We start from the raw sequence: 15,701 nt of genomic DNA on the forward strand, positions 1-15,701 counted from the left end.
ACGGAAGTTCCTTAAGAAAGTAAAAATAGAACTACCCTAGTACCCAGAAATTGCATTACTGGGCATTTACCCCAAAGATACAGATATAGTGAAAAGTAGGAGCACATGTACCCCAATATTCACAGCAGCAATGTCAATGGTAGCCAAACTGTGGAATGAACATCAACAAATGAATGGGTAAAGAAGAATGAATGGGTTCATATATACAATAAAATATTACTCACTCATCAGAAAGGATCAATACCTACCATTTATATCTATATGGATGGAACTGGAGGTTCTTAGGCTAAGTGAAATAAGTCAATCAGAAAAAGACAATTATATGGTTTCACTCATATGTGGAATGTAAGAAACCATGCAGATGATCATAGGGGGTAGGAAGGAAAACTGAATGGGAAGAAATCAGAGAGGGAGACAAACCACAAGAGACTCTTGACTCTGGCAAACAAACCAAGGTTGCAGAAAAGGAGGTGGGTGGGGTGATGGGGTAATTGGGTGATGGGCAGTAAGGAGGGCACGTGATGTGATGAGCACTGGGAGTTATACGCAACTAACGAATCATTGAACACTATGTAAAAAACTAAATGATGTACTATATGTTGGCTACCTGAATTTAAATAAAAAAAAAAAAAGATAGACCATGCAAGTAGTAACCAAAAGAGAACTATAGTAACTACATTAGTATCAGACAAAATAAACCTTAAAACAAAAATTTTACTAGAGACAAAGAATACTATAGAACAATAAAAGGGCCACCTTATCAAGAAGAGATAACAATTATAAGCACATATACACTTAACATCAGAGTCCCAGAATACACGAAGCAAAAGTTGACAGTAATAGCTGGAAACTTCAATAATAGTTGGAACTTTCAATAATGGATAGATCTAGACAGAAGATTCTCAGGGAACAGGAAGACTTGAACAACACTATAAACCAACAGACGTCTGTAGAACAATCCACCAAATAACAGCAGAATACTCATTCTTCTCAAGAGCACATGGAACATTCTCCAGGATAGGCCATGTGTTAAGCATAAAACAAGTCTGAAAAAATTTAAAAGAATTGATAAAGTATGTCTTCTGACCACACTAGAATGCAGTTGAAATAAATAACAAAAGAAAATTTGGGAAATTCCCAAATAACAAAGGATGTTTAAAATATATATTAAAGTACTTTTTGAGTTTAATATCTAACTAGGAGTTTAAATTGACAGTTTTAAATACAGTATAAATAAAGAGATATTTCTGTTGAAATTAATTTAAAAATGTTAATGGCCTTAATTTCTCTCTCTCCCTAGTGCTAACATAGAAGAATTACTTCTATACTCGATCTTTCATCATCACCTCAGAGACCTCTTTGAAAGAAAGTATTCTGTAATCATCACTAATCACTTTTCCCCTCCACATTTGTCCTGATCCATACATTAAAATTAGTTTTGTAAATAAATTTTTCTAATTGTTGCTCAATTGATGCAAGCTTATCATGTCAACTGAAGACTCAAAAAATTCTAAATAGTAAGTCCCCAAACTAAGGTGCTAGTCAAAAGCTAAGTGGGAAATTGGCTTTACAGATTTTAGATTTGCCAATTTCCATAATCATGTGAGCTAATTCCCCAAAATAAATATATAATATATATTCTAAAATAAAAGAGGGGGAGGTGAGGGTATGGGTTGTCCCACTAATAGGTATTAAGGAAGACATGTATTGCATGGAGCACTGGGTGTTATATGTAAACAACAAATCTTGGAACACTACACCAAAAACTAATGGTGTACTGTATGGTGACCAACATAACACAATAAAAATTAAAAAAATAATAAAAATTAAAAACTAAGTGTTTTCACTACTCTCATAAGAAACACTCCTTCTACTAGAAGATTCTAGTCATTTTAACTTACTAAATATTTATATACATCTTCTCCTAAACACTGTGGGGATCATAGCAGTAAATGAGATTCAGATTCTGTTGTTAGCAATGTTGTAATCTGTTAAGCAGTAGTCCACAAATAACTTCAATTACATTCAAAATGTAATAAATGCAATCATTAGGGCATGAAAGGCTATAGTTATTCAAAAAGGGAATTGTTACATTCAACTAGAATACTCAGGAAAAGCTTCTCATAAAGCAATGGCCTGCAACCTTGACTGCTTATTAGAATCATCCTGGTCACTTCAAGATATTTTGGTAACCAGACTTCATTCCAGACCAAATAAATCAAAATATCACAGGCAAGTGGACTGAGCATCAGGATATTTTAAACCTCCCTAGGTGATTTCCAGTGTGCAGCCATGTTTGAGAACCATTGCTATAAAGGATGGGGTTACGTAAGGAAGGAGTCAATAGAATTTAAAACTAGGTAAAATTCCAGTAGAAAGGAAGAAAATACTGGAACACTTGGAATAATCCTCTCCTCACATAGCTAATTTATTTTCATTCTCCAAATCTGAACTCAAGTATAACATTTTTCAAAAGCTTTGAAAAACTTGACTCCACTTGATAACAGTATAAAACCTGACACTTGATATGTGACAAGTACCATTCTGAACACTTCAAATATATTTCAATGTTCAATTCTCTCCAAAATACTAGAAGATAGATAGTATTATTATTCCCATTTTACATGAGAGGAGAGTAAGTAATTTGGCAAGGTTATACAACTAACAAATGGCAAAGTTGAAATTCAAATATATGTAATGACTCCAAAATCCATGTTCTGAAACATGACCAACAGGAGTTAGATATTCCTTATCAAGACTCTCATGGAACCCATGCATATCTCTCCTCCCCCTCCTCCCCCATCCTGCTCCTCTCCTCTCCTCCTCTTTTCCTCCCCCTCCCCCTTTTCCTCTGGAAACCAAGGATATTTCAATCACACCATGAATCACATAATATTTTAAGTGTTTCCTAGATTTTTCTCCTCCACTAATCATTTATTCACTCATTTCACTCATTCATCCATTCAATAAATGACTACTGAAAAAATGCTTGGTACTAGGTATAAAGTCATATATGTCATACTTTATTTGCCAAAAAGTTTTAGTCTAGAGGAGAAGTCAACAAACTACAGTCCACAGGCCAAATTCTACTGGCCAGCTATCATTGTAGGTACATTTTTATTGGACCACAGCCACATCCATTGGTTTATGTATCATCTTTATCTCTCTTCATGTTACAGAATCAGAGTGGAATGGTTGTGACAGAGATCATCTGGTGGCAAAGTCTAAAATATTTACTATCTGGTTCTTTATAAAAAACATTTGCCAACCTCTGGTCTGGAGAATAAGACAAATGAGAAAATTATTAATGACTACCCAATGCTATTGGTGAAAAAGATATTGGGAACATAAAAGAGAGATACCTAGAGTAGGTTAGGGCAGCAGCAAAAGCATTACAGAGGATATGGTATTTGAGCTCATTTTGGAAGGGTGAGTAGAGTTAACTAGACAAAGAGGAGCAACCAGATGTGTCAGTAAGATCATACTCAGAAGTTTAGCAGTGATCCAGGGAGCCAGATTCTACTTACAATAGGAATAAAGAGAATAAATATATTTAAGAGATATTAGTCCTATATAACTTTATGAAATATCTTTGATTTCTTCATTCTCACTAGCATAATAAGTAATGCATACAGTTAGAACTCATTAAGTATTTGTTAACAGATAATATTAAGTCCTAAATGAAGAATATTAAAAAGGGGAGAAATAATTTACCTTCTAGTAGTCCTTACAAAGCACTGATGTGGAGAAAAAATGAACCCTCATGCACTATTGGTGAGAATGCAAATGGGTGTAGCCACTGAGGAAAACAGTATTGGGTTTCCTCAAAAAAATTGAAAATAGAGCTTCCATATGATCCAGTAATTCCACTACTGGATATTTATCCAAAGAATACAAAAATACTAATTCAAAAAGATGCATGCACCCCTATGTTTACTGAAGCATTATTTACAAGAGCCAAACTATGGAACTATGGAATCAGTTCAAGTGTCCACTGATAGATGAATGGATGAAAAAGATGTGGTGTATATGTGTGTGTGTGTGTGTGTATACATATGGTGTATATATATTGGAATATTATTCAGCCATAAAAAGGATGAAATCTTACCATTTGCAATAACATGGATGGATCTAGAAAGTATAATGCTAAATGAAAAAAGTCAGAGAAAGACAAATACCATATGATTTCACTCATATGTGGAATTAAAAAAACAAAACAAATGAAACAAAGAAAAAAGAGACAAGCCAAAAACAGACTCTTAACTATAGAGAATAAACTGATAGTTACCAGACAGGAGGTAGAGGTGGGTGACTGCGTGAAACAGGTGAAAGGGATTAAGAGTATACCTATCAGGATGAGCACTGAGAAATGTATTAACAGTTGAATCACTATACCGTACACCTGAAACTCATATAACACTGCATTTAAAAAAATAAAAAAGAATTCTAGTTTTTTAATCCACTACCCTAGAGTGAAAAGAAAGCTACCACTTGTTTTCAACTGTATAGATGCATAATAACCATAGTTTTATAAATGTGAAATGGTTGCAATATACTGCACCTGGAAAATTCATAGGCAGCTCAAATGGTTGTAGAGACTCACAACCCTCAATGTGCTCAGAAATTTCAGCTATGATCTTCTTAATTTTGAGACCAGTAACTTTAATCACTTCTCCTGTTGACAAACAGCATTCATTTCCAAACATTTCGTAAATGGAACCTTAAAAAAAAAAAAAAAGGAAGAGTTAAAACGGCTTTTAAAAAAAGAATTAAATCAGAGATAATGAAGTAGTAGTCTAAAGCTTCATATAAAGTGTTTTTATTCAGTTCCTCTCCTAGCTACCTACTAAACAGGCATTTAATCAAGCTTGGCAAAATGTACAGCATGTACCAAGAAAATATTAGATTTTCACTCCATCCACTGGGCAAAGTATAAACAACCTTATTTTTGTTGTTATTGTAAATTTGATTTATGGTTTCCTCAGCACCTTTAGCTCATCATTCCAAGGTCAAACTACAAACATATCTTCCCTTGCTGGGATTTATGCTCTATTTTTGCTGGGTCACTGAATTAGGTTCATGTGAGTCAACAGTGATCTAAGTATGTATTGCAAACAAGGTTGTAATACAATCCAAGATTCAAAGACAGAGTCTATACACCAGGGCCTTCCTTATATTAAGAGCATTGTACCTATTTATTAAACCTGTTTCTCTTTGTCGTCATGAATATAAGACTTTTTGTTTATTCTCTCTCTCGATTTTTGACAAGTTGGAAATATCTCTTGGTATCTTTATGGCAATTAGGGGGCAGAACAGCCCAGATAAACTGAAAAGCTTCATTTCAGTTCAGAATTTCACTCTCTTTCCTAACAAACCTCTTATCATAGATACTAAAGCTAAGATTTCACCCGTTTATTTTCCTTTTAGATCTCCTGATGGAAGAAGAGTGAGCAGTGAAATAACCAGAAAATGAGCAACAGAAAAGAGGAAAGGCAAAAATCTGGATAATCTATCCAAAGTAAAAAGAGAACAACTCCAAAATTACATCTTTAATATATTATTACTTTTCAACTGAGCATTAAATGAAAGGTTGATGTAAAGAAACATTACAGAACTGTGGGGATTTAAACATATCAATTTTTTCTTACCCCTAATATAATTTATATCCTCTTTACCACACAAAAATGTGAACAATAGAAGTATGAGATTTCAGGTTGGTTTGCTTTTCGAATTCTTTTCTATTGAACCCCCCTCTCACAGAATCTTACCTGATACATAGCACCTAAAACATTTTTGTAGCATTAATGATTATCATAAAAGTTATTAAGCCTATCATCCAATCTAGCATTAAACAACTCCGTGTTTATATTAGAGTGTCAGCAGGGAACAGGGGGCACACTCAGATTAGAATAATTTAAGGAGATTTTAACAAAGGGGCAATTTACACAGAGGCACAGCCAGTTCTAGGTAACACAAGAAAATAAATATTCTGACCTCACTCTTCTCCCTCTATCTGATCCTTTGCCAGGGTACCCTCCTTTGGCCAAATTAAGCCAGAAGCCAGAGGACAAGGGAGCTACTGAAGCCACCACAGAAAGTCAGCCTCCAAGGTAGAGAGTGGAAATGGAAGTCCAGCACACCATCCTTACTGCCCATTATTGAATGAGGGCCATTTTTGCAAATATGCTAGTATATCTGCTCCCCAATTTCTGAGTATGTACTTCCATAACTCTCTGCTTTTCTAATACTATTCCCTTAACTATATATGTGTTCATACCTCTCATTAATTCCCAAATATGGTATTTTCAGCTATCTCCAATCTTTTGTGGAACAACTGGGGTATTAAAGACATAGCAAAAATCTATAGTGACATTTTCCTCCAATGACCTTAGAACAGTTATTTTCTATGATCCTCATTTGGCAATTAATCACACACTAACATTTATATCTTCAGTATTATCTCATCCTGTACTTAACTTTTTATGACTTTAGTTTTTATTACTCCCAATTCAAGTTAAACTTCATGAAAGACAATATTGCATCATATTACAACACACCAACTGCCCTTCCTTATTCATTCAGTAACTTTAATGGAAACCTACCATGTGTCAAGCATTGTGATTAGCAGTAGGTACTGGAGTTAAAATGTATAATCTTTTCCTCCCAAGAAGTGCTATCTTGAAGCAAGGAGACAAGTAAACAGACTGTACAATAGATTACAAGAAAGTTATAACATAGGAAATACAGAGCATTGTGGGAGAATCCTGGAAGCATTTAATTAAACAATTACAATGTAGAGAGATTAGGGAAGGATTCCTGGAAACTACAGCTGAACTGAGGTTTTTTTTTTTCTTTTCTTTTTTTCTTTTTTTCAGATTTATTTATTTGTTTGAGAAAGAGAGAGAACATGGCCAGGGAGGGGGAGGGGTGGAAGGGACAGAGGGAGAGGGAGAGGGAGAGAGAATCTCAAGTAGACCACATGCTGAACATGGAGCCTGCCATAGGGCTTGATTCCAGGACCTTGATATCACAACCTGAGCTGAAACCAAGAGTCAGACACTTAACTGACTATGCCACCCAGATGTGCCAAGTTGAACTGAGTTTTAAAGGAAGCAACACAAGATGTTGGGGCAGGCAGAGGAAATAGTATTTGAAAAGGTACTGAGATATAAAAGAGCTTGACACATTCTGGAAATTTTAAGTATTTCGGTATGTCTCAAATGTAAGTAAGAATAGGATAAGAAAGGAGACTAGAGAAGAAAAAGAAGTCCAGATCATACAACATCTTTATGAGATTACCAATAAACAAAAAGGTCAAAGTCTGATGCAAAGTCAGAAAACCTAAGTTTTCAGTTATCATGATCCAGGAACTAATACCAATTTAATAAGAGGTCATATGTATCTAGGTGCTTGCTATCCAAAGTGTGGTCAACTGCAGTACCTGGAAGCTTGTTAGAATCTTGGCCAGATCCCAGACGTGCTGAATCAGAACCTGCATTTTTAACAAGATCTCCAGATGAAAGCAGTGATCTGGGTTACAAATGCATAACTGAAAGTCTCTGTCTTGAGACTGTTGCAAAACTAACCAGAAAAGAAAGGACATGCCACACAAAAGCATTCAGTGTCATTGAGGTGAAAGATGTTGTGAGGACAAGTAAAATGAAAGATTTTAAGTAGGGAATTGACATGATAAGATTTTTATTTGTCATATGAAATAAAATATTAGCTGAAGTCTGTTGGGCTCAATTTCAACGCAGTGAGCGTCTAATTGTAAATGTAAAGTATATCAAACTGACTGACTTGGAATGCCATCTTTCTCTCAAAGGTTCCACTGGAATTCAAAAAATTAAAAGATGAATTTATGTGAGATTACTTATCAATTTACAGGAATAGAGGCCAGAGAATTCTAAGAAGAGAAAATTCTATTTTAGTCACCACACAAGCTTTTGACTCTCCAGGTCTCTTTCCAAGAATCTCTCCTTTTGGTTAAAAAAAAAAAAGTCACCTCTTTTAGTCATAAGGAAAAGTACCTCATGCAAATACTAATCTTTTACATTTATCTTTTTTTTATATTTTACATTTTACATTTTACAGTTATTTGTGACTTTCAATTTTCTCTACCCAAGTATGGTGTTAATTCATTTTTAATAAAGAAAGTGGTTGCTGATACACAACATTTGGAAGTTATGTCCATGAAAGGAGACAAGAACATACAGCAACTTCAAATCCCTGAAACTTGAAGGGTTCCTGTCTTTTGTTATCACCAATATAATGTCTCCTAAAATATATTTTTTCCTCAGTGAAAATATAAAATGGTTAATTTTTAAAATAGCCAACTCTCATAATCTTAGGACAAGCAAATATAACATATGTAATTGCTTCTTAAAAATTTGCTAAGATATGTCTGAACTACATGTTTATGTATAATACAGATGTAGATATTAAAATAGTTTTCATTTCATTTTAACCATGACATGTATTTTGAATATGCAAATCTAAAATCTATTAAATCTTTATAGACTGATTCTTCCCAAGTCAGAGCATATGTATTCAGGATAATGCCAAACATCAGAGAAAGCTGGAACAAAGCAGGCTGTTTTCAGTGATCAAACATCGCCCCTGAAGGCTGTAATGAAAGACCCACGTGCCTTTGAAATCACCTTTCCTGTAATGCTACTTTGCTCAATAAAAATGACACATTAATATCCTTTTATGAGCTCATCCCTTATTTGACAATCCATACAAGCAATGCTATGATCACACTGGAAGAGCCAAGACAGTTGGTTCAATAGATTTTCCTCCATCTGCGATAGAAAGTTTAAAACTTACCTTGTTTAGAGGCTCTTTTTCCCCTTTTTTCAAGATGTACCCATTCCTTCCATTCTCCACTGCTTTCCCCTGTCCTACCAGGCCACTTACTCACCCTCTTACCTCCCCACCTTTCAAAGTTCAATCAATCCTGAAGATTCAGCTCATATCCATCATCTTCTTCAAAGTCTTTCTTGATCCCTACATCTAGGTGAGAATTAGTTCTCTCCTCTGTCCTCTAAAGCAGTTTGCATATATCTCCATTATAGCCCCTATGTTATTATTATCACAGCCAGCTATTGGGATATAATTTCTATCCACTGAAATTATGAATATTTTAGAATTTATCATGAGTTCCTAGAGATATGTCTTAACTATATTTATACCCATCCTCACAATCCACACAACTAGTAATACAGTTTTTGACACTTAGTGGATCCTTAGTGAATGTTGAATTATACATACCTTAGCTTTACTGTAAAATGACAATAAATTATTGTGAATGTAGTAGAAAGCATAGTCAACCAAAGCTTTGGCATGAGTTATGTTTTCATTTGGTATGTTTAATAGCAAATGTACAAGCATATATGAGATTAGCTAGCAAAGGCATATTAGAATGGACTATTCTAATATGAATCTCTTACTTACTAAGTTTCCCACTTTACCATTAGGTTTACCATTTTTATGTTGCTGAACTTGAGGCTGGTGCTCATGAAATAATCTGAGATAGGTTTAGAAGAGTTAAGAAATTACATGTGCAAAGTTTGATTGATATCGTATAATAGTGTATATAGAGCCATGTCAGATTGGGATTGCTGGTGAAGATGTGTCTTTGCTCCTCATAAACAGGTGTGATTATTCTTTCTTTGCTTAAGGGTTGTGCAAATTACCAAGAAGAAGCATTCCCACAAAGGACACATAAAAGTGTGAAATAATTTTATTAGCAATGCTGTCCCTAGACTTGGTGGTTGATAAGGCATTCAGAGACCATTAAAGTAATAAGTTCAATTTTCCAAATGAATCTCTAGATAGTTTACCATAGGCATAAAGCTTGAAGTGGCCTATGATTGTGACAGACATTTACATAGCCAGCCAGTCTTCCATAAAAAGACTGTCTCCATCCCCTGTAGAGGAGAGCAAAGTTATTCTCACTGTATGAAGAATATGCCTAAAAGTAGATAAGCATGATATTGGAATGCACTGTGGAAATGAGTAAGCATGAAACAACAATCTAGCAGTTTTACTAGGCCTGGATTCTACCAGTTGACCCTGGATATCCATAGTGAGGTGTATAAATCTGAATGTTGACAGGAAATGATCTTATAAGGTCATACAGACTCTCTTAACCCATTGCCAAAATACCAATTTAAAGTATACTTGTGGGCATCATCAGATGCCCAGCAAAACGTGGGCATCAGGTAGTAAGAAAAGTGATGGCTATACTAAGAAAAATTAAGGTATAATAATCTCTCTCACCTCTAAGAATATGGGGTTCTTCTTGTGAGGTGGAAATTGAAGTGTTATGCAGGAAGCCAAGCCTAAACACAGAAATATGCTAGAAACTGTAGTGAATGTTGTTGAGTCTTAAAAAGTATAAACATGAAGGATGCCTGAGTGGGGTAGTCGGTGAAGCATCCAACTCTTGATTTCAGTTAAGGTTGTGAGTTCAGGGCTGTGAGATCAAGCCCCACTTTGGGCTCCACATTCAGTGGGGAGTCTGCTTGAGATTCTCCCACTCTCCCTCTGCTCCTGTCACCGCCCCCATGCTCTTTCTCTCTAAAATTAAAAAAATAATTTTTCAAGTATAAACATGGAAGAGCAATGAAAACCACAAACAGGCTGGAAAGGCTGAGGCCTGAGAGTCAATATAGCAAATTAAAATAGTAGTGAGGCTAGAAATTAGAAAATGTCCACTTTTCAATCAGTTTGTGTGATGTGTGTGGCACTTAAATGACTAAGTTTTAGTGGCTGAGGAACAAAAATGCATAGTTTCAGATGCTAGCTAAAAACTTGATATTTGTCTAATGGCAGAATCAATGTAATAGATTCAATAAACTGTGATGAAATTTTGCATGTTGGGTATTAGGACAGAAGTCATCATTGTGTCTCTTTGTGTTAACAATTATCAGAGCAAAGGGATTTGGGATGTGTATCTATGAAATCAATATCCATCCTACACATCAGTGTAACATTTCCCTATGGTGATGAAACAAATCAGTGATTCTACATCTCCTGACACCACCATTGACCAAAATTCCCCGTGTTTTACCCAAGTTTTAACCCTCAAAATGATACCATAAATACTATTACAATTTTTTATATGAACAATGTTTCATTGGGAGCTGACTTATTATTTTAGGAAGAACTTGGTTTCAAGTACATTTTATGTACTTTAATATAATTGCTTATGCTTTATATCCTAAATATTAAATATAGCTACTACAGACTTCTATAGCCATTTAAAATAATAAATCTGTTCTCTTCATCTCATTTAATGAATATAAATATACTGATTGAATTGATTATACATGGGCTCCAATGCACTGTAATGTGTTCATCCAATGCATAAAAATTAAGCTTCACTGTATTATAAATTTTCCTTAAGTTCATTAGCAATGAACACTCATTAAGTATTCTGCTTATGGAATATGGTTTAGACATTGAGAGTAAAGGTTTAGAAACTTTTATAAGAATTTTGAAGTTATTTTATGCCCACTGTACTAAATAATAAAAATGTTTGTATTATGCATGTTTTTCATTTTTTAATTTTTTAATAATAACTCATTCATATTGCATCTTATTAAAGTACCAGTCCATAATGGATTGGGAAAACAAAGAAATTGGACCTTCAACACAGTAAGTTGGCCCTAAGCCATTAAGTATAAATGTATGACCATAGTCAGTGCAGGAATCAGGAAGTAGTCTTAGAAAGTTCAAAAGTTAGAGTGAAATTTGAACACACTGGAAAAAGAAAGTTATAAATGAATAGACTAAGTCCTAAGCAGTATTATTAACTAATCTATCTCAGTGTCACCAGCTGCCCGAGTGCCCTGACTAAAAACACAGGAATTTTAATCAACTTGACAGTGATAGTTCTAATTGAAAATTATTACATTGGCATTCTAATTTGTACATTATAATCTTCTGATTGTATGAGGCAGTGCTTGAACCTAATTGACCCTGGATGCTTTGAGTTTTTGGACCTACACAGCTAAGGTTCAAAACCCTGAGCAGGTGAAGTCTCTAGGCAATGAATTCCATGAGTTCTATCTAACTAGAGTGCCAAGTTTTCCGCATGAGAGAGATGGCAAATATCTAGACTATATTATACCATTTTCTCTTCCCAGCACTAGTCACCCATGGCACATTTCCAGCTGAATCAAAATAAGGCCTAATAATCTTCCTCAATGTGAAGTTCCAGGTGACTAACCATCAAGTGAAGACAGCATACCAGGTATGAATTACTTCCAGCCCAGTCCTGCACTATGACATCTTGCTTTAAGCCACACTGGCTGATTAGATAGATAGATAGGTAGATAGATTTTTAATTATTTTTATTTTATTTTATCACTATTTATTTTATTATATTATTTATTATAGTTAATTTTATTTTTTTATTTTAAAGATTTTTAATCCTTGGATTAAGCTAAATTTTAAAAGGATTGTATTTATTTCTTTGTTAGAGAGAGAGAGAGCACAAGTAGGGGAAGCAGCAGGCAGAGTGAGAAGCAGGCTTCCTACTGAGCAAGAAGTCTGATGTGGTATTCGATTCCAGAACCCTGGGATGATTCTTCGAGCCGAAGGCAGACGCTGAACCGACTGAGCCACCCAGACATCCCAGATTGAGCTAATTTACTACCACAGGCTTAGTTACAAGAAATCTGGCAGAAGAATACAGACTCCCTGAATCCATCTTTTTTTCCAGGGCAGCTGTCTGTATGGAGGCATAAAACACTTAACTTGATAACAATCACAACTTCATATAGCCGGATGGCAGCCACAGGATGTGTTTCAATTTCATTTATATCTCCAAGCACAGTGCTGCTAATTCTAAAGATCTCTTGAATCCACTGAGTTTCAGTGTCAGACAGGAGCTTAAATACCATCTTATCCTATCAATGTTATTATAAAAACTGAGTCCCTGTACAGTATATCTACCAAGGAGTTATCCAAACTATATATGAACACTTTCACTGATTGAATTCCAGCTATTTCAAGGTAAACTACTCTACTTTTGAGCCATTCTGACTGTAAAAAAGCTCTGCATTTTATTAAGAGCAATATGTGCTCTTATAGGATATATCCATTAGAACTATTCTTAACCACTGATATCATACAGAAAACATTTCTTTTTTTAAAAGATTTTATTTATTTATTTGAGAGATGAGAGAGTATGAGCAGGGGGAAGGGCAGAGGGAGAAGCAGACTCCCCTCTGAGCAGGGAGCCCGATGTGGGGCTCCATCCAGGACTTGGGATCACAACCTGAACCAAAGATAGATGCTTAACCAACTGAGCTACCTAGGTGCCCCTTTATTCTTTTTTTTTTTTTTAAGTGTTATTTATTTAATTAATCTCTATACTGGAAGGGGTCTCGAACTCATGATTCTGAGAACAAGTCACACACTCTTTGGATTGAGCCAGCCAGACATCGCCCATTTAATTCTACAAAGCAGCCTTAAAATGTTTGAACATAGCTGTCACGGTTGTCCTTTCTAACAAAGCTGTCAAACAACTGAAATATGTTCAGGGCCACTCCTCAGAGCATAGGCTGCCCCATTATATAACTACTTATAGCACCACTTACATGGATGTGCATGGCATTCTCAGAGATGCATAACGTGTATGCTGCCTCTCAAAAGGCGTGCCCTTGTGTGTGCCAGGGAATGGTCCATCATGCCTATTGAGGATGAAACTGGCCACAAAACTAAAAATCTTTGTGTGAGCAATAAGGCAGCTATTTCACACTAGCAACGTTTGGCTTTACCAACCAGTGAGTCAAACTAATTTTTATAAAAGAAAAAGTAAAAATGTCCTACAGCTGAGTGGTAAATTGAAGCAAATAATTCCTCACCAGTAACTGGATTCCTCTCTGCATTTCTTCTACTATTAAAGCCAGGACATGAAGTTTATTTCTCCCATCAAGGAGAGAGATTTGGTCATTATTTAGGTCTGAGACACAAAGAATTTTTCAATACTTGGGGAGATTATAATCCTGGAAAGAGATTTTACTGGAAGAGGACAATGTTTTTTTTTTTAACTTTTTTCCCACAACTGCCAAATTTTTTTTATGTGACTATAAGAATCAAATAATGGAAGATTATCATATTGTAGATTGTAGACGAGGGAGACTCAGTGCATGACATAAAGGAATTTTCTGTCTGGCTACAAAAGAATTAGGATTTTTTTTTAATTGCGAAGATGAAAAAAATCCAATACCCTATTTTTTTATTTCCAAAATTTGCTCTTTGTGCCATACGAGGAAACAAATTAGTTTTGTAAATCAAAGCTTTTGATTTATGAAAGCTGTTTCTTACTGAGAGAAGTAAAAGCCAGCTTTTAAAGAGAAAGTCACAGAATTTGTGCTTTGAAGGTAATTTATAAAGAGAATAGAGGAATCCAAGGCTGCCTTTTGAGAGGCCAACTGGGAAGAAGAGAGTTGAGTTCAATGGAGAATCATCTTAGAAATTAGTTGGGGAGAGGTACAGAGACCTCCATAAACACCCTACCCAATGTCCTTTATGATCAACTCCAGGAATCTGTGATTGCAGTCCCAGACAAATAGCCATTATAATAAATACTACATATACATGAAAAAGCAAACCCAGTTTCTCAGCTTCTCACATCTATCTTTTAAGGGCCTCCTTCAATGAGGCCTGAATGCCCAGTAAAAATGAAGTCTATCCATACTTATGGAGGTCCTTATGTCCACCTTCAGGTTTGACGACTTACTAGACTCGTGGAATTCAGGAAAGCTGTTATACTTACACTTATAGTTTATTATAGATAAATGTTAGAGATTAAAATCAGCAAAGGAAAAAGACACAGAGGCAAAGTCCAGGAGACAAGTTTCTAGTTGTCCTCTCTCTGTGGAGTCACATGAACGAAATTTAATTCTACCAGCAATGGTGGATGACAGCATATACAAATTATTGCCAACCAAGGAAGTTCACCTGAGGCTTGGTGTCCAGGGATTTTATTTAGAGGTCAGTCAAATAGGTACGGAGTATCCATAAGACTGACCTTAACTACTCAATGCTCAGGAACCCCCTCAGAGGTCAAAGTAATACAGCATGTCCCAGGACCCCAGCCAAACAAGAACTGGCATTGACCATAAGCCACATCATTAATAAAGCTATCTAGACTAGCCCAAGTTCCAAAGTATACACTCTTATCAGGCAGGATATTCCAAAGGAGCCAGTCAAAAGCTAACCCTTTCTTTAGATTACACAGAATTTGAACATCCAAAGACTGTTGAGTTAACCCTTTACTATACAGCATGGATAAAGATCTTGTTAAAGCTTGTCAGAAAAAAGTTGTCCAAGACTTGTATAGAGCAAAAAAGAGTAAGAGCTCTCCTTCTAGTGGAAAGCTGAGTATCATCTAGCAGACCTTTTAGAAATCGTCGGATTCTATAGAGATATGCATCTTCGAATGGCACTAAATTGACTTACAGAAAATTGATAGAAATGTAAATGTTATTTAGCTATAGCAATGCAAGTGATTATTTTCCACTTAAATAAAAATAAATTTTCCCACTATGCATACAATTGACCTATGCCTTGTAGAAAAGATAACCCTAAACATTACATACTCAAGGATAATCAGGTTTGAATACTGGAAAATTCATTTCAGCATTTCTGATTGTATTTTTGCATGTGTGTATTTGTGTTTT

At 35.3% G+C, this 15,701-nt stretch overlaps 1 protein-coding gene across 2 annotated transcripts in view; it reads right to left on the bottom strand.

Annotated features, from left to right (window-relative positions):
* The window catches only part of LOC111147616 (thymocyte selection associated), a 188,498-nt gene that overhangs the window by 140,149 nt on the left and 32,648 nt on the right, over positions 1–15,701 (bottom strand). For both annotated transcript variants that reach the window (XM_022503778.1, XM_022503777.1), the window contains exon 2: positions 4,562–4,720. In XM_022503778.1, the coding sequence (XP_022359486.1) occupies positions 4,562–4,720 (159 nt within the window). The remainder of the gene's footprint in view (positions 1–4,561; positions 4,721–15,701) is intronic.

Source organism: Enhydra lutris, unplaced genomic scaffold (genome assembly GCF_002288905.1).
Source record: "Enhydra lutris kenyoni isolate GAN:26980312 unplaced genomic scaffold, ASM228890v2 scaffoldscaffold17, whole genome shotgun sequence".
Taxonomy (NCBI): Eukaryota; Metazoa; Chordata; class Mammalia; order Carnivora; family Mustelidae; genus Enhydra; species Enhydra lutris.